This window comes from Micropterus salmoides, unplaced genomic scaffold (genome assembly GCF_014851395.1).
Source record: "Micropterus salmoides isolate LMB-PRFRI ecotype aquatic unplaced genomic scaffold, ASM1485139v1 Ms_hic_scaffold_9, whole genome shotgun sequence".
Classification (NCBI taxonomy): Eukaryota; Metazoa; Chordata; class Actinopteri; order Centrarchiformes; family Centrarchidae; genus Micropterus; species Micropterus salmoides.
The window spans coordinates 35,202,215-35,221,063 of NW_024044681.1; the positions used below are offsets into that span (position 1 = coordinate 35,202,215).

Consider the following 18,849-nt stretch of genomic DNA (forward strand, 5'->3'; position numbering starts at 1 on the left):
AGTACTGTGCACCTTTTTGCATGAATCAGATGATTTCTTAATTCTCAGTCAAGGGCATGTTTTTCATTGAAAATATCTGTTGAGCAGCAAATATAGCCCCTCAGGTTACTTTGCCACTCCTTTGTCTTGCAGAATTGTAACCCCAACCCAAAACAAACAAGTCCTGACAGCAACATGCAGGCCCTATTTAATTGTGGAAGCAGCATTGATACAGTCTCAAGGGTGAATTGATTTCGTTATAGCATCAGGTCAATTTCTTGTTGTCAGTGGTCAATGCCCCTTTTAATGGCTTATGCAAATAAGTATTGTGAATCTATGCAACTGACAGTCACTTTTGTTACCAAATGAAATACACTCATCTTGAAAAGTTGGTTAAAAGGCAGCATGAAGTCTAAATGAAAGACTAATACTCATCATCACATACTTATCTGATAACTACAGTATATTCGAGGCAGTGGCAAGTTCCCACAATCTCCAAATGTATCACAAAGCATCATCACTGTAAAAAAAAAAAAAACTTCTTCTACAGTAGGACGATATACAATTTGTATATAAAAATAAAAGACTTTTGTCTGTGTTATTAGGTTTAAAATAAGTATGTGTTTTCGTTTTCATAGATCCCACATCAAAGACTATACCACACAACTGGCCACTCACAATTATCAAGTGATCTCCCAATCCCGATTATTTAAGCTGACCTCGATTAAATCCACAATCAAAGGCATTTTAAGGCAGTTTTAAACCATAAACTCTTTATCGGCAAGTTTAATTGCTTCCACCCAGCTTTTCTAAGTAGATAATTTGCATAAAAATGCTTGGATGGAAACATAGCTTTGTATAATAAACTAATAAAACCAAGCATCCTTTCCAACCCTACACAACAGGCTATTCCAAATAATGTGCAGCAGAGTGAGATTTATTTGTGATTTATATGAAACAGGCTTATATTATAGACAGGCCTTTTATTTCTAAATACCTGTGTCTGATTAGTGCACTTATTTTAGTTACTGCATTATGCTGTTACTGAAAAATGAGAAATCCAGAAAAACAAAATGTTGGAAATAGCATATTTTATATTGAATTTATTTCATTAAAGCCATTGAAATGTCCATTATGCTTAGTTGGCATGCACATTACATAAGAGGCAACAGGAGTTTATCCAGCCTTTATTTTCCTCCTGGTCTGTTTGGGGTCAGCCTTTACTTGTTCCCAGACAGTATTTGAGAAAATAAGGTATTAGGCTTATGGTATAATAGTGGCGTAAAATGAACAGAAAAAGACAATTAAATCATCAATTGCAATTTTCTGTATGACAGTTAATCGTCAACTAAACACAACCATTGTCTTCTATTTGAATAACACCCCCAACTGCCTTTTATTTCCTAGCTGTAAATAGCTGTAGCTGCAGTAGTAATGGATTGACAGCTGTTATTATACTGCATTCCTCCTGTCCCAGGTGTAAGCTTTGGTTGCCACCGGTTTCTAAGACAACTAGAGAGCTTTTGTATCCATTATTTACTTTAATTACACTTCCTGTTGAGACATTTTACTGCAAAAATATACATGGTTTTGTTTCCAAATGACAGGCTCTTGGGTGTAATAAGAACAGATTGGCACAAATTAGAGCGGGGAACACGAGTGAAAAACTTCTTCTGACAGCACGTCGTTGTGAAAATACATATTTTTATATTTTATAAAAACACAGTGTTGATCTTCATCTTTCTCACAGTGCACAAAACATGTAGTTTTGTCAGATTTTAATACTGTTAAATTGTGCTGTTATTTTATAGTTGTGCATAATTGAAGAATCAACTTGTTTAAGCAATAACATTTCAAATGATTTAAAGTGAGAGTTAACTGGAAGGCGTGGAAAGTAGTTTCCCATAGATAGATACATAGATGGATAGATCTTTACTTTTTATTAGTGTTGTAGTCAAGACCGCCCAAACCGAGACCAAGTCAAGACCAAGACCAGAGTTTATCGAGACTGAGACAAGACCAAGACTTTTAGGGGCTGAGCATAGTCGAGACCAAGACCAAGGGAGGGCAAGACCGAGTCAAGACCAAGACCAGTTCCCTGTATTGCATGGCACGTAATAAAATGTGGAACGAGATCACAGGTAGTTCTCAAATTGATCTGAAAGATCCACATTCCCATTAAAACACCCACATACAAACACTAAGAGCTGAAATCAACATAAGCATCGCAGGGAGGGGTGACAGTCGTTAATAAGGGTTATTGGTTGCAGTCCTCCATATCCGAGACCGAGACAAGACTGAGTACAAATGCGGTCGAGACCGAGACGAGACCAAGACCATCAAAAAGTGGTCTTAAGACCAAGACCGGTCTGGAGTACTACAACACTACTTTTTATAATTGTTAATTAAACTTGTTAATTAAAGTGTAAAAACACTTAATTTAAAGGGGTTATATTTTTCAATGAAATCACTTATTAATAAATCAAATTTTAACTGCCTTTTTGTCAGTGGGCTTAACCTCATTTAGAAATAAACAACACAACTGTTTTCTCTGTTGCATGGAACAGCTACTATTCTGTTTTCGCGTTTATTTTGGGATCTCTGTATGAAAGCGGGTGTGTTTTGGATTATACTTGCTCATGACCTCAAGGAAGCACATGTACAAGCACACACCTGGTTGCAGTTTTTAAACCGCACAACTAATGGCCACTGAAAACTACATATTTTAAAAAGTGACAGTGTTTTGTCATTGTTTTCTACCTCCCTGTGGCACTCACCGCCATTCTGACTATGAGCTTTGAGAAACTGGTTCTCCAGCATCCCATTCAGTCTGGACCCTCACGCAGCTTGAGAAAAAACACTCCTACATCAGAAGGCTGTTTGTTGATTTCAGCACTTGGGCTTGAGTACAACACTGGATATGGAACTTCCTCACAAACAGACCCCAGACAGTTCAGATAGGTGGTGACACCTCCTCCACTCCAGTGCTCAACGCCAGAGCCATCCAGGCTGTGTGTTCAGCCCCCTCCTGTTTACACTGTACACCCAAGCCGGCATCCCCCAACATGAAGAGAACTCTGTTGTGAAGTCTGCCTATGACACCACCATCATTGGCTGGATTTCAGACAAATGAGACTTCATATTTGGAGGAAATCGGCATCACAGAGAACCTGTCATGGCCATCTTGGGCAGATAATCTGTTCCCACCAGCCTTGAATCAGGAACACCACCAAGATTGTCAGGAGGTGCAAATTGGACCTAAAATCTGCCTCTAGTGTGGCCAGCATTATGTATCTTAAGACGGCTAAATTTGTGCGCCAAGTTCTTGTTAACTTTTACACAGGAGAAACAGAATGCATCCTGACTGGAAACAACACCTACTGGCATGGGATGTGCACGGCACAAGAGAGCTCAGCAGTGGGTGATTAAAACTGTTCAAAGATCATTGGTACCCATCTACCGAGCATCAGTGATATCGGTGCCCGCAGAGCCCAAAGGATACTAAGAGGCCACAGCCTGTTCACTCTGCTGCTGTCTGCCAAGAGTCAAGAAGTAGCTAACCCTGTGAAGACTCAGAGAGAAAGTCAATAAAGTTATATGACCCTCACTAATCCATACTCAGGAGGATATTTGGACTTCATCAATAACCCATACAGGGAACAGAGAACAAATGAATCCAACTTTGCAACTTAGAGTCAAATGTACATTAATTTATAGAACATGTATGTATTTTCTTTAACTTACCTTCAATCACTTTACGTAGCTGTTCCCTTTTACCACTTGCTACCTGATTTCAGATTAATTTCCTCACAAAGATAATTTATCTCTTGACTGATCAAGACACAGCTTAGTGTAAAACTGAGCTAAATTTTAAGTACATGTTAATAATAGAGAATGTTAATTAAACTGCTGCTGCTTCAATACGTTTTCACTACATATTGACAAAGAAGGCAGACATACGTAGGTTTGCTACATTAACGCCTGGCTGAAAATCAGTGTTTTTCTGCCCAGTTGATATTGATGGGTGACAGTGATGTTGCTGGGTCCTGGAGTCCACCAGAATGTCACTGCAGCAAGGTGAGAAGTTAAACCACTGGAAGTCAGCTAAAACAAGATTTCTAGGGGTGTTAAGTTACTCTTTAAGAACTAGACAGCTTTGTGCAAGGGTTGAAAGCCATAGTAAATCTATCTGTGTGAAACCGACCCCCGATCTCCTGCATTAAAGTCAGACACACCAATCCACCACCCCAGCCTCTACAGCCATCCTTTCTTTTCTTGTTACAAAGAGGGCACACTGCTTCCTGCATTAGCACCAATGTTGAGTTTGGACTTAAAAATGTGAGATGCAGAATCATCCAATATGGATCAAAATCCTAGAATACTGGGCTAACCTGACGGAGGACAGGGCTGGAATAGTATGGAATTCCCCAAAGCGCATCTAATCAACAGGTTAAACCATAACCCTTGTTGATTTGAACAAATCCAAATAACAATCTCAAAGATCTTACTCAATATTCTTTCCAGAATCTACATAATTGAGGTGAGTAAGCCCCCAATAAAAAACAACAGGCCAGACAAGCTGTTTTACTTTTGTGAGTTTGATTTACAGAAGAATGCAGGCTTGCAGAAATATTCACCTGCGACATCTGCACCAAACAATTAAACAGCCGAAAACTGGCTAAAGCAGTAATGCACCCGACCTCATGGGACTAGTGCTATCACAGCAGCTCTGCAGCAGTGTGGTGATTGTTAGAGCCTCATGGGACGTGCAGGGATGTTGTGCCCAGTCCTGTTGTCCATACACTAAATTAGGCATGTGGCAGTGTCATATGCAGTCATTTGCATGTAGCAGAGGAATAAGGGAATAAAGGAGAGTAGAGACTACCCAGAAACAGGAGCAAACATGGCTTCCAGCTAATGTACAGGCTTCATAAAGCATCCATGCAGTTTAAGCCATCTTGCCTTTAAAATAAGGGGCCTCTTCCTGAAGTGATCATGTCCACGGTCTTAGCACATGCTTCTGTTCTACATCAGTGCTACCAATTACGTGCCTCTGTCAGTGAACAAGAAAATGTCTCCTTGGAGATAACGATTTTCATGTAAGTTATTTTGAGTTGTTTTTAAAGACTATTTGAACAGCTTTGAACAGTTTTTGTTGCTGACCAAAGGTTTTTCAGCGCCTGAAACTTCTTTATTTGTAAGTACAATGGAGCTCTGAAAAGCCTTTTCTCCTGACACTGTCACATCTGTGACTGTGATTACTATTCTTACACTTTATCTCTGCATTTGGTGTGATAAATGCTCTAAACACTTCCATTCTAGGAAAGAAAAAAAAGTAACTAGTGTGGGATCTGGGGAAACTGCTTCCAGTGCATGTGCAGGAGGAAGGGGCTGTAAGAGGATTGCCTGAGCCCAGCTGGCTCCTTTGAGACCAAATAGTGCCAGAGGATATGGCTACACTGGCCTCCATATTGTGGCAGTGTTTTCAATCTCAAGGGAAGCAGTGAAAGGAGAGTGAAGGTGGTCCATGAAGGTCATCAAAAAAGATAAAGACAGTGGCAGATGCAACTAAACTTTAGTGTGCCCTTCAACACCCAGACTGACGCCTCCGGCAGAAGTGTTGGTGGAACATGATGGCAAGGTGAGGGAGAAGAGAAAAGGCCAGTAGTCGGTGTCAGCAGGAAACCAGTCCTGAGGGAGACACCAGGGCAGGTGGAGTGTCTGACCATCAAATGGACCATAGACCGTTTCAAGTATCGTCTGCTGGGTACAGAATTCAGCTTAGAGAATGACCACAGGGCTCTGAAATGGTTAGAAACCATGAAACTCTGGAATTACCTGCTGGCTGCTGTCAGCACAAGACACACTGCTTCACATCAAGTGTCCTCAAGTGTCTTTTTCAGGCAAGTGACGTCCTGTCCCACATGTTCCCTGAAAAGGACCAGCCCTCTCTGCCACCACACACACACACACACACACACACACATACACAGCTAAACCTCTCTGCCACCACACACACACACACACAAACACACACACACACAGATTCTGTATTCAGGAGTTCTTGTGCTGTGACAATTCAGACCTAGTATTCAGAAATGACACTTTCAATTGATCTGAGTGTTCCTCTGTTTGAGGATGCAGCTGCTCTGTATTGATGCTGACAATTACATGCGTGTGATTAATGGACTACAGGCAGGGTTAGTTTTCCTTACCCCCCACAGTATTTCAAAGCTTTACCTCTCTCCTCATGAAGAATGGAACACTGGATGAAAGCTTCAATGGTAATGATATAGAATTTACAGTGACTCATTCACAGTCTTACTATACATCTGGGGTGACCAGTACGGTCCAAATAATATTAAAGCTGTGTCCCTGACTGAATACAATATGTTTCTCGCTGAATACTGAATGGCTTGGATAGACTATTTTTACTTTTATTTCAAAGTAGTTATCAAAGTAATAATTTTCTTGATTTTTGGAGCAAATGTTTTGCTCAATAAAATAACTGCTTGCAGTAAGGATAGACTATGTTTTTTGTGTCTGTTTGTTTTTAAGTCCAGGTACTCTTTGAATGACGACTGGTAGTTGCCATCAAACCTTTGTGTCCTCCACACTAAAAGATTAGACCCAAACAAGCATGAAAATAGATGCCAGTGCGATATCACACAGAAGTTGACGGTAATTACGGGTTGTTCTTCATTCTTCCAGAGTTTCTGTTTTTGTAGCCTCTTAATGGATAGACCTTCACATTTAAACATGCTAATGTAGGATTGGATGGATTAGTGCACACAAATGATACATACCACCAGTCCCAGGTAACAGGGAGTACCTCCAATTCAAAGTCTGTTCCAGTTTTTCTGCTTGTGCCAGCAGGATGTGCCTGCTGAACAAACACAGGCCCAGATTGACAACGAATATTTCACCTGTTTTTCAGATTGATGCGTTTCGCCCCAAACACGTGGTGTATTAGACAGTTTTTCCCAATTGCTTAAACACTATCAGCAGGCTTTTGAACTACAATTTCAAAATAACTAATTTTTTCTAAAAGCACACCCATTTCCCTACACTCTACACAAAAATCCCTTCATTTCTCATTGCCTACACCTTGTGGTCATTGAGAAAGCACTAACATTCAATATTGTTCACTCAAGTCAGCATAGCTTGAGCTCAATTTGTACACAGCTACCCAAACAGTCATAATTGATAACACGCCAATCAGAATCTTCAATAGATAGATAAAAGGGCCAGAGTCAGTTCATTCAGTTTTGGAACAATGGATCCAGAGAAACATGAAATACGAGGTAGAGCACACCAGAAAACAGGAGGAGGAGAAGGAGGAAGAGCAGTATGGAGAGGTGAAAGAGGTGAAGGAAGAGGAACAGTAGGAGTTGGAGGAGGAGATGGGATAGAAGGAAGATGAGGAGGAGGACAAGGGAAGACGAGTAGGGAGGGGGAGGAGGTAGAGGGAGGAGGAGTAGGGAGGGGGAGAAGGAGGTGGAGGACGAGAATCCATTTCCACTGCTATGCAGATGACACCCAGCTCTACCTGTCCACCAAACCTACCTCAGCTCTCCCACACACCACCGTCTCTGATTGCCAGAAATCCAATCCCGGTTCTCCCGCAACTTCCTCAAATTTGACAGTGACAACACCGAGGTTCTCCTCATTGGCACCAAATCCACTTTGAATAAATCTGACAGTTTTTGTCATTGACAACTTGCCAGTTTCCCCCTCCTCTAAAGGTCACACTTTCATTTCAAGCTCACAGTACAAAAAATGGTTATTAGTAATGTTGTTTGTGGTTCTCCCCCTCAAAAACCTTTTCACATGATGAACACAAAAGAAATAACAAATGTAAACATTTACACACATTTTTTTATTCCTTAGTGTATTGTATAGTACAACACACCAAACAACAAATTATTCTGCCCCAGTGTCCTGTCTTTGGTCTGGGACAGGCCACAGATTCTTGTTCTCCACCTCCTTCTTCACCTCCTCCTCCACCCTACTCCTGCTCCACCTCCTCATCTTCCTCCTATCCCACTCCAACTCCTGCTGTTCCTCTTCCTTCACCTTTTACTCCTCTCCATACATATCCTCTTCTTCCTCCTCCTCCTCCTCTCTGGTATCCTACTGTTGTTCCAAAATTGAATGAACTGACTCTGGTCTTTTTGTCTATTGAAGCTTCTGATTGGTGTGTTATCAATTTTGACTGTTTGTTTTTCCATCCAGGTAGTTGTGTGCTAATTGAGCTCAACCTGTGCTGATTGAGTGAACAATATTGAATGTCAGTGCTTTCTCAATGACCACAAGGTGTAGGCAATGAGAAATGAAGGGATTTGTGTGTAGAGTGTAGGGAAATGGGTGTGCTTTTTGATAAATGGAGTTATGGTTTGCGTAGTTCCATTTACGTAACATTAATCGTCTCCGACTGTCTCTCTCACCCACTAGTACAGCCATTCTCATTCACACACTGGTTACATCCTGCATTAATTATTGTAATTCTCTTTTCTTTGGTCTACCTCTCAAATTCATACATAAACTTCAACTGGTTCAGAACTCTGCTGCCCAGATTATCACCAGAACCCCTTCTAATAATCATATTACTCCTGTCCTTTAGCAGCTTAATTCGCCCCCAGTTAAATACCACATTGATTTCAAGACTCTGCTCCTGACCTTCAAGGCCATTCACAACCTCACTCCTCTGTACCTTACTGACCTCTTTCATATCAACACACTCACCCGTACTCTTAGGTCTTCTTCTTCTATTCACCTCACTGTACCTCCTGCTTGTTGGACCACCATGGGGTTCAGCTGCTCTGCCCCAGCTCTTCCACCAGACATCTGTAACATTTTATATCCCACCTGAAAACACATCTTTGTAAACTGGCATATCCCACGTGATCACTATTTATCAGGTCACAGCAATCTTTGTTTCCAATTGTTTATGTACCCTGATTTTATGCACTATAATTATAGTTGTTGAAAATTTTATTGATTATGTTTTGTGAGGTGACCTTGAGTGTTCTGATATATACATATAAATGAAATGTATTATCATTATTATTATTATTATTATTAACCCACTCATTTAGCAAATAAACACATAAATGGAAGAGAAGTCACAAATATAACGTGATCCACAAAATGACAAATGTGCAAAGGATAACCAACGTCATTTATCATCTGAGAACAATGAATGTACTGATTTCATGGCAATCCAGCTACTGTAACAATTGTTGAGATATTCAGTTTGAACCAAAGTGGTGAACTTAATGACCGACATTGTGGAATCACAAACTGCACTTGGCCTTCTTTTGGATAAGACATGTAGGCCTCCTGTCTGCGTGTCTCTGCATTTACCTCAGAATTATCGTAATCATCAACACCTTCACCTTTATTTATCCTACAAGATGTGCACCTTTACTTGCACACCATGGGTAGGTCAGCAGTCTATCACAGGCTTATACACAGACATGTCACTGATGGGCAGTGGATTCCAATCTACGCCCTTTTTTCTGTAATGCACCAGTAACCACTTTGCAGTGTGACACCTGTGGATAAAATTTTATTTTTTTGTATTTGATGAAAGATGTGTGTACAGTCCTGGGGCCCATTTTACTAAAGTGTTTATAGGCATTGCTTACATGCAGATTGCAAATGGTTGCAGGGTCAGATTGCACAAATGATTGCAGCTTGCAAATCACATTTTGCATGTTGTACATTTGGTGGATCTGGCCCCTGGTTGTAAAGTGCAGCTGAGGTACAGTTCCAGTAAGATGAAATCATATCTCAATAGTCACCAGACTATTGTACTAGCTTAGAAGACAAACATGGACCGCATGCCTTTTTTTGTCTACTGAAGGTTACATTTAAGCAAAGCCTATTGATAGCTAAAATTAAAAGCCTTTACTTCCTCTGTGAAGTTAAAATTGGTGCCCATCAGCCTCTGTCAGTTTAAGGTCACATTTTTAACAAATTGCCCTTTTTTGGTTATAATAGATTCTTTTTACAACCTGTTCTTAAGAGGACCTGTTGCTTTCTGTCATGGTACCAAGTCGTTTCCTGCTATCATTGGTCTTTTCTACTGTAATGCTTGTAATTGCACTTCAGTAATCTTTCTAGAAAAGCTGCACAGGTGGCATCTGGGAAGCAGAGCTCCTTAAGCTAATGGCTAATATTGCTGAGGTGCTCTGCCGAGTGCTTTTAGACACTCATTTGTGCCGGCTGCCACCCGGTACTTTAATGTTCTCTTATTAGTCATCCAGTCAAGCTATACTGACACTGATGTTGTGCTGGAATTATGGCCATCGCTGCAGACCACTGATGTGGGTGTTGATGATGATGGCGATTGTTTTTATATTGATTCATCCAGTGTAATATGGGATGATTATGACATCTTTATATTCATTCATCTGGATAATTTAGATTGGCATTTATATTATAATACTGACATTGTAACCATGCCTGGGTATTATATTATATCACATTTTGTCGCCTCGGCTTTGCATTCTGTAATGTCTGTGTAATGATAAAGTTTCTCAACAGGAATCAATATTGTATTCATTGCATTCTATCCACTTCTGCTCTGTTGTTTGAATGCTGACATGTTACTGTTAAGTGTTGCCCTGAAACACACACACACACACACACACACACACACACACACACACACACACACACACACACACACACATCTAGTCTCAGCAGTCAGGTGAGAGGGATTCAGCTGAAAGTTAATAAAAACCCACACACCAGTACTTGCCTTCATTTGTTGTGACAAAAACTGGCAGACTTACAGGCTGGCAGCACCCTCTGAATCAGTTTTGAACGTTTTAAACATGATATAAGAGAGCAAGCATTTGCATCAGGAATATTGAGATAGAACATTTGAAACCATAATAAGATGTTTTTTGATATCAGCTGGTCTGCGACCTAAACTAGGATTTTAAGAATATTGAAATGTAGTATCATGTTTCTTTTTTAAGCAACTGTTTGCTAGATTGAATTTGCTAGACTGAAGACTCAAGTAATTTGTTTATTTTATTAAAATTAATATGTATCTGTTTAGCATCAAAGTAGAAATATGTCTGAATTAAAGACATTTACTAGTTATTATACCATCAACTTGCCTTTCAATTGTATGTTTTTGAGGCATAGTATATACAATATATATGCAATCCAGAAACTAATAATCCAGTGTGCGACAAAACCAATGATGCAATTAGATTATACTTTAATAGTAAACTTCCTTCCACCCTTGGCCATCATTAAATCAGTCCCACAGTACCAGCTAGTAGCTCAGCAGCATTTTGTCAACCACAGTCTGCCTAATATAGTTATCCATGATGAAAATGTGCAATTACCTGTGCTAGCAGTTCCCCTAGTTATATGCAACAAGCTGATTATCCCTAGCCCACAACCTTTTCAGTGAATCCCCAGCCAGCTGCAACAGTGTCTGCAGCTGAGGATTTGGAAAACATAATGATATTATGCTAATGTTGAGATATTGCTGGATTGACATTTCTACTGATTGGGATTAGTGCTCCTATCCATTTTCCCACCCACGCAGCAATAGCTTAAGGTCTCATTGTCACCAAAACACGCTTTTAACATTGCTAGTTTCAGGGGTAATTTGTGGTGTTACTCAAGTGGGCTTGTTTTGATGCAGTTAGTTTATTTTCTTTGTGTAATGAGTGCATGCCCTGAGCTGTCTGCCCTCTGGATACATTTGGAAACAGAGTAAATCCCAATTTCAGGGAAAAAACTGCTACTATGGTCTGTTGCTTTGGCCTTTTTCTAAAATTAAGATCTCTGACAAGGATAATAACAAGATTTTCCTCATCTGTGAAACTGTGTTTAAGAGGTTGAATCCACTGGTTTCTGCAAAGGCAATACTTTATTTACAAATTGTGTATCATAATGTCTATTCAATCAGCCAATTTCTACTCTACTACTTACCTCGTACCACACAATATCTGTGCAGGGTAAAGGATCAGTTTTTTACTTTCCAAGCACTAAATGTAGTATATGCATGGGTTAAAGAAGTATCGCACTGCTTTTACATGTCAAAGTAAATTCACTAGTCATGTGTATTACAACTAAGCCTGTTTAAAACTACTATAGAATGTCTTCTGCAACTCTGACATTGACATTGACATGACATTCCATCACATTGGGCTTAGGGACTACAGATCTTTACCAGAAAGCCTGCTTTACAGCTTTGCAGACTTACAAACTGGGTGTATGGATGCCATATGTGTTTACCAGGCTTTTTTTTTTTAAAAGCTTGACCCATTTTAGGGCCAAACCACAACAACCGCATTTAGAGACAAGCTTTTGTTAAATGAAGAGGCTGTGTATTGTATTTTCAAGTCCCATAAGAGTAGGAGTAACAAGAATAAGAGTTTAAAGCCACCCTAGCATGCTTTAGGCACAGCGATGCTTTCACTTAAATGCTAACATGGTCAAAACTATGTTAATGAACTGATATTTAGAAGATATTGTTTACAATGTTAATCATCTTAATTTCCTAATTAGCATTAAACACAAAGTACATGTTAGGCAGATGGGAATGTCATCAGTTTTGCAGGTATTTGGTAAATAAACCAAAGTATAGGAGAAAGTGAAACCTGCTGGTGGCTCTAAAGAAAAAGTCTCTGGATTACCAAAATCTGTAGACTTCATCCTCTGGAGATCATAAATGTTTGTACCACATTAAATGACAATACATCCCAGTACAATACAATACATCCAGTTGTTGAGATATTGTGATATAGTGGTGGACTGACAATTCTATCAAGGTCAGTACAGGTCACTTATTTATCAGAACTTTATTTACCAGTGCATTTCTTCCTCTGTTTCTTTCCTTCTCCACAGGCACTCATAAATTTGTGACGGAGGGGGAACATCTGGAACTGACCGGCATCACCAAAGACCAGTCAGGAGCATATGAATGCATTGCTTCCAATGACATCTCAAGCCCTGATGTCAGGACAGTGCAAGTCACTGTCAATTGTAAGGGCCAAAACTATCACATTCATGGTGGAAATATGGGGGGACATAATGATCATGACATACTGCATGGGGGACATAAAAATAAACAATAACAGTCTCTTGGATATATCCTTAAATAAAGCCTGATTGTGTTAAGTTTTATTTCAAATTGTTTTACTTTGAGTTTTATTTTCTTTTAGTTTTACTGTTTTGTCTCACATGCACTCTTGTTAGAAAATAAACAACTTTTGCCGCAGTTTTACTGGGATTTTAGAATTGTTTACAAAGATGACTCACGTAGCTTTGTGTCTTCAGAAGAGGTATAGTTTGTCATGATTGAGTGAAGATTACACTGGATGCCGTCCCAAATAATGTAACTAACTCCTTCCCAGTTTGTATTCGGGCTGCAGCTTGTTCATCAATGTGTCAGTTCATATTTAGAAATAGGAGTATGAAGCAGCCCAATACCAAGCAATGTGATTTTGCCTTCCATATAATGCCATTTTAAATCATATTTCACTTTGTTTTATAGATCCTCCCTTCATTTCTAAAGCAAGGAGTACGGGGACTCCAGTTGGACAAAAAGGAGTCCTGCAATGTGAAGCCTCTGCTGTCCCCAGGGCAGATTTTGAGTGGTACAAAGAAGACCGCAGGCAAGTTTCTCTTCTGAGTCATGTGATTTCTACAGGCTTGGAATTGTTTGAAGTCAGTATTACAGACACAAAGACACCTATTATGCTGTAGGGTGTGGACTTACTTTATTTGGAAAAAGCCAGACAGCATCATCTTTTTTTGATATCTGATGGCTTTTTACACATGCCCTTGTTTCAATTATACGCTGCTTTTGATATGATGAGATAATCCTTCATGCCCGTAATATTTCTTCTCTCTATGGTCAAGATGTCCTGTTTTAATCACATTATGACAATTCATAATTTTCATAAAAAAATTTCAGTCAAATAATTTACAAAACAGTCATCCACACCTAAGGCAACTAATATTATTATTATTATTATTATTTTACACTGTAATTGGTTGATATCAGTGGGGTGGGGGCTCGGAAGATTAGAGGATATTATGATATAATGTAGTCTTTTCCAACTTAAGGTTGGAGACTGGACAGAAGTTTATGATCAGCCCCGGAGCTGGTAAACTGATGTAAACACAGACTATGTTGCACTGTTAAATGGTCCCTGACGGTGACAGCAGCATTGCTCGTCAGTCCCCAAAAGACAAAATCAGTCCTCAGGAACAAAAAGATGGAGGATGCTGATAAAATAAATGACTGACGTCTGCAAACATGAAATAAGGCAATGAAACCGTAGCAGAGGAATAGGAAAAGCAATGAGTGAAACCGAAGGAAGGTTGCTGTGCACTGAAGGATGAAGTGCAGAAATGCATGTACAGTTACTTCAATAAGGCAATCAGCTATGTTCAGAGTTTTGGCTCTAGTATGAAAAATGTTTGCTTTTTACAGCCCACAGGTGTAAATGTACTGTCTATGTCATGCAGATATGAATGTTAAGTACTGTACATGTGCTTGAGATTTGACAAAAGGCCTGAGCACACAGACACATGGCCTCTCAAAGGGTTCCAGAAAAGCACTGTTCCAGTTTCTTGCACTGAAACTGCTCCCCTCTTTCTTACAGGCTCTTCAATGGACTAAATGGGGTTAAGATAGAGAATCAGGGTAAACAGTCAATGCTCGTCTTTTTCAATGTCTCAGAAGAAGACTATGGAAACTACACTTGTGTTGCCATGAACACCATGGGAATCACTAATGCCAGCATAATTCTTTATGGTAAGAATATACATGGTAGAGTAAAAGGCTTTGTGAATAAAAGTGTTAACTATGTTTGAAGTATTGTCAGTTATATTCCTTGCGTGCTAGCAGCTGTGCACATAAAAAAACAATCCTGATATGAAGGTCACCCACTGTATGTCATTCACCTTTTCATTTCTACCATTTGCTAGTTTCCATGGCAATTGCAGCACAGAGTTAAAGCTCCTATTTGGCTGAGAAAAGAAACTATATGAACATTGAATTCCAGTTAGTAAGAGTTCAAAAGCTCTGGTTCCAGCACTGATATGAACTGTTAGACATGCTAACCCTGAAGGTGTGCGTTATTCTCCTGCAGGTCCCGGTGCGATGCATGATGTGAACGGGGCTGCTGTGCTGCCCCGTTGCTCCGTATGCCTCCTGCTGACTATAACCTTACTCTACCTACTGAAGTTCTGATGTGAAATGTGACACCCTCCAAGCTTCTCTCAGCATTGAACAGCAAGAACAGACTATTAGTCCTTTAAGAAGAATGGAAATCCAAGAGCACCAGTGGTTCACCCTTAGTTTTCTTTGTGTTTCTTTCTGGCTTTGCATCGGAGTCTGTTCTCTGTTGGCTCGCCAGGAGTGAAAGGCGTCAATCCGAGGAAGGGAAATTTTGAATAATGCACTAATTTGATGACGGTAGAACTACTGAGTTTGTGTCTCCCCAAACCTTTTTGTATGTGAAAAGGGAAAAAGAAAAAATACATGTAACTGTTGATAGTTGACTGTTTATTGCCCAATATTGAAGTGTACATTCAGATTATTATTATTGTGTCAAGTCCTGTTCAATATCTGTACAATACCATTAAGCTTTTTTAAGTAAATGACAAAAAAGGAAAACATGCAATGTGATTGTTGAATTTTACTGTATTTTTACAGTTGTATGCAAAACAGAATAACCGATCCTTCATGATAAACAGTTCAGAATAATAAATAGAACACCGTGATTTCTCAGGCAAAGTCCTACAGCATAGTGCATCCAAATTTTTATTTCCTTCGTAGTGTGTGTAGAAAATGTACAAACGTGTACAGACAATTCCTGCACTGTTTTTCAAAATGCATACACTCATCAAATGGCATTTTCGAAACATCTAATCACAGTGTCATAGCAGCTTCATGGCGTATTCATACTGAGTACTGAATGACATTTATGTGTCATGTTAAGTGTCATTTGGGACAGAAGTGTTGGTCAGTTTGCAGCTTTGTTCTCTTTGGTGACAAATAGAATCTAATGCTCAGAGTTGAAACTTGTTTAACTGTACTGTTAACCTACAGGCAGTGCTACTGGCATCATTAAATTGTCAGGTTAGTGGGTGGTCTAATTAGCAACATGGCACTGAACTGACAAGTGCTGCAGTTAATTTGTAAAACACTTTTTTTCACAAACTCCTGATAATATTTTTGGCTTTTAAAGTATTGCTTTAAAGTTGCAACTATTATGATTTACTTTGATGGTATCAAGTTGCCCCCCTGCCAAAAAAAAGTTTAAATACCAACTTATTTAATAAATAGCCTTTAGGTTTCTCAGGCAGCCACAGTGGTCCTCTAATTCCCTTGGTTGACCATTAGACTTTTATGCAATTGAGGCTTTTTATTGGGATTCACATGGCCAAAAGAGTTGCTGTTTATTAGAAATCGTGTCTTTGTTTTGTGTGTTTGTTTTTTTGTTCAATAGACAGAACAGATGCTCAGGACCTTAATTATAAATTTGAAAATATCTCTGAAAATACATACAGTCATTGAAAATTCACCACCAATAACATATATATAATAAGAGATATTGCTACTTAAAGTACCATGCCAGTGTTTTGCAAGTTTTAGCATAACGGAGGTTTAGATTTTTAATTGTTGTGTTTCTGATTGTCCAGGCAGTATTTTCTTCTGTAAGATATTAATAATTAATGTTGTGGAATTTTCTTTATTTATTACACTAAACTTCATATTTTATTGCTGCCAAGTTATGTGATCAGTGTGTAAGTATGCACTACACTACCACTCTACAATAATGGTGACAAGAATAAAAACAGACATTTTGTTTATTGGATGCCAGTCAACCAAAAAACAGAGAGTGTGTGAGGTGGTAGTGAAGCTCGATAAACGTTCTTGATTTAAAATGTCTTCAATTTCTGCATAACTGCGGAGACATTTTCAACTAAGCTGGCACACAGCTCCAGTCCACATCCAAGCCTCAAATGACACAAGCGAGAATATTTTATTAATGGCAGGACAGTAAAGTCAACTTGAATGAATGTTCCATGTAGCTGCTGTGAAGCTTTTTTCAGGTGTTATGAATGTATGCTTTTAACCTGGTTTGCCCAAGACAAACAGCATACGCTGCTCTTAAGACTGCAGAAGTGATTGTTGTGTTCTGTGGTTGGTGGATGCATTTTCAAGGGATATTTTTTAGTCTGCCTTGGACAGAAATTTCCAGTGATGAGAATATAGTTAAAGCACAAGTGATTGAAATGTGATGTTCTGCTATTGTCCAGTTCACTCATGTGCATACCTATGAGTAAGAAGTGTGTTGAAGACAAAACAACAGGGATGAGATTAATGTATGTGGGAATGCTTTTGTTGTACTCACATGTTGTGCTTGTAATGATGGTGAACCAGTCAGCTGAAGACATTGTCACAGGATGTGATTTAACATTTTAGGGGTTTGCAAAAAAATATAGACAGTTGAGATTCAGAGACCCAAAAAAACAAAAGTTAGGGGTTATTGTAACCCTTTCCATCCCAGATTAAGATGATAAGTATTGATGTCAATATGCTCGAATCAATTTGTTTAAAATCCCAATTAAAAAAGAACTTATACTGAAATTTAAGGTGTATTTTTGCATAATGGCACCATGGATGACAGTGTAAGTTGTAATTTTTTGGTTATTTGTTTTGTGTTAAGTTTGTTTTTATGGTTTAAGGATTTTAGATTTATGCATACCATCTATAATCCTCATTATTGCATAATTCTCTGGGCATTTTAAAGTTTGCAGTATCCACAGTTCACTTGTCAATTTCAAAGAAATATTTTCTTTTTTTGATTTTTACAATATATGATCCCATTGACGGCTGCATTGTTAACTTGTTTGACATGTTTTCTGACCTTACTGTTCAGCATACAGTTGTCACAATTGTGGTATATAGTCATCGTATCATTTAATTGAGAGATTGCAAAAATGTCCATAAACTGGTTAAATGTGAATTCAAGTTGCCAATCATTTGTTCCGACTATGATGCCATGCATCATTCTTAAGTTCTTGTTTTTTATTTAGATCTGCAGTGGTCAATATTGTTATACTAACAACAGATCAAACGATCGTGTTTCATGTGAAAGACGTCACTCGAAGTGACAAACAGAGACCAACAGAGAACTATCACCAACTCTAAATTACTGTACACTCCCTGCTCAGCACCGAACAGGCAGACAAAGTTAGCTGTAGTGATTATGGGCCAGATATTGTTTTCAGGTGTTGGTGGAGTTTTAAAATGAATACGATCTCTCACAAGTTAAATGATAATAACAATTCGATTTGGTTAGGAATTTTAAGATTAAATGGCTAAAGCTAAAGTCTAAAGGACATCCACTTGGCCACAAAATGAAGGGTTTGGTTTTGCCTTACTGCTTTGTTGGGTTTTCTCAGCCGGTATGGTATTCAGACGGCCCCACAGCTAGCTGCTTGGTTCCTTGGCGTCACAGCCCACAGCAGCTGGGCAAGCCACACGGCCGGTCGCCAGGACTGGCTTTCCGCTAGTGGATTTTGTCCCGGGGGTCCATCCTAGTCGGCTGGTAGCTGTGGGAAACTCTTGCTGTGAACGGGCGTTGACCCTGTCTCAGTTTGTTGGTTGATGTCCTCGGTGTTACTGCTGGCGTAACTAACCCACGTGGCTAAGTCCGAACTTCGGTGGGAGTAGCGGAAGTTAATTAGACTGAAATAAAGCTTAAAAGGAACTTGGTTGTTTCTGAATTCAAAGTTGCGTGACTTAAATGGTCTGATAACTTTAACAAAAAAAGAAAAGGTCAAGTCAACGAAGGTTTGCGGCACATCGTG

General features: G+C 39.2%; 1 protein-coding gene across 2 annotated transcripts in view; it reads left to right on the forward strand.

Annotated features, from left to right (window-relative positions):
• The window catches only part of opcml (opioid binding protein/cell adhesion molecule-like), a 346,479-nt gene extending 328,477 nt beyond the window's left edge, over positions 1-18,002 (forward strand). For both annotated transcript variants that reach the window (XM_038708261.1, XM_038708260.1), the window contains 4 exons: positions 12,862-12,999; positions 13,511-13,631; positions 14,628-14,779; positions 15,117-18,002. In XM_038708261.1, the coding sequence (XP_038564189.1) occupies positions 12,862-12,999; positions 13,511-13,631; positions 14,628-14,779; positions 15,117-15,217 (512 nt within the window). In that variant the 3' untranslated portion in view covers positions 15,218-18,002. The remainder of the gene's footprint in view (positions 1-12,861; positions 13,000-13,510; positions 13,632-14,627; positions 14,780-15,116) is intronic.
• Positions 18,003-18,849: the final 847 nt, after the last annotated feature.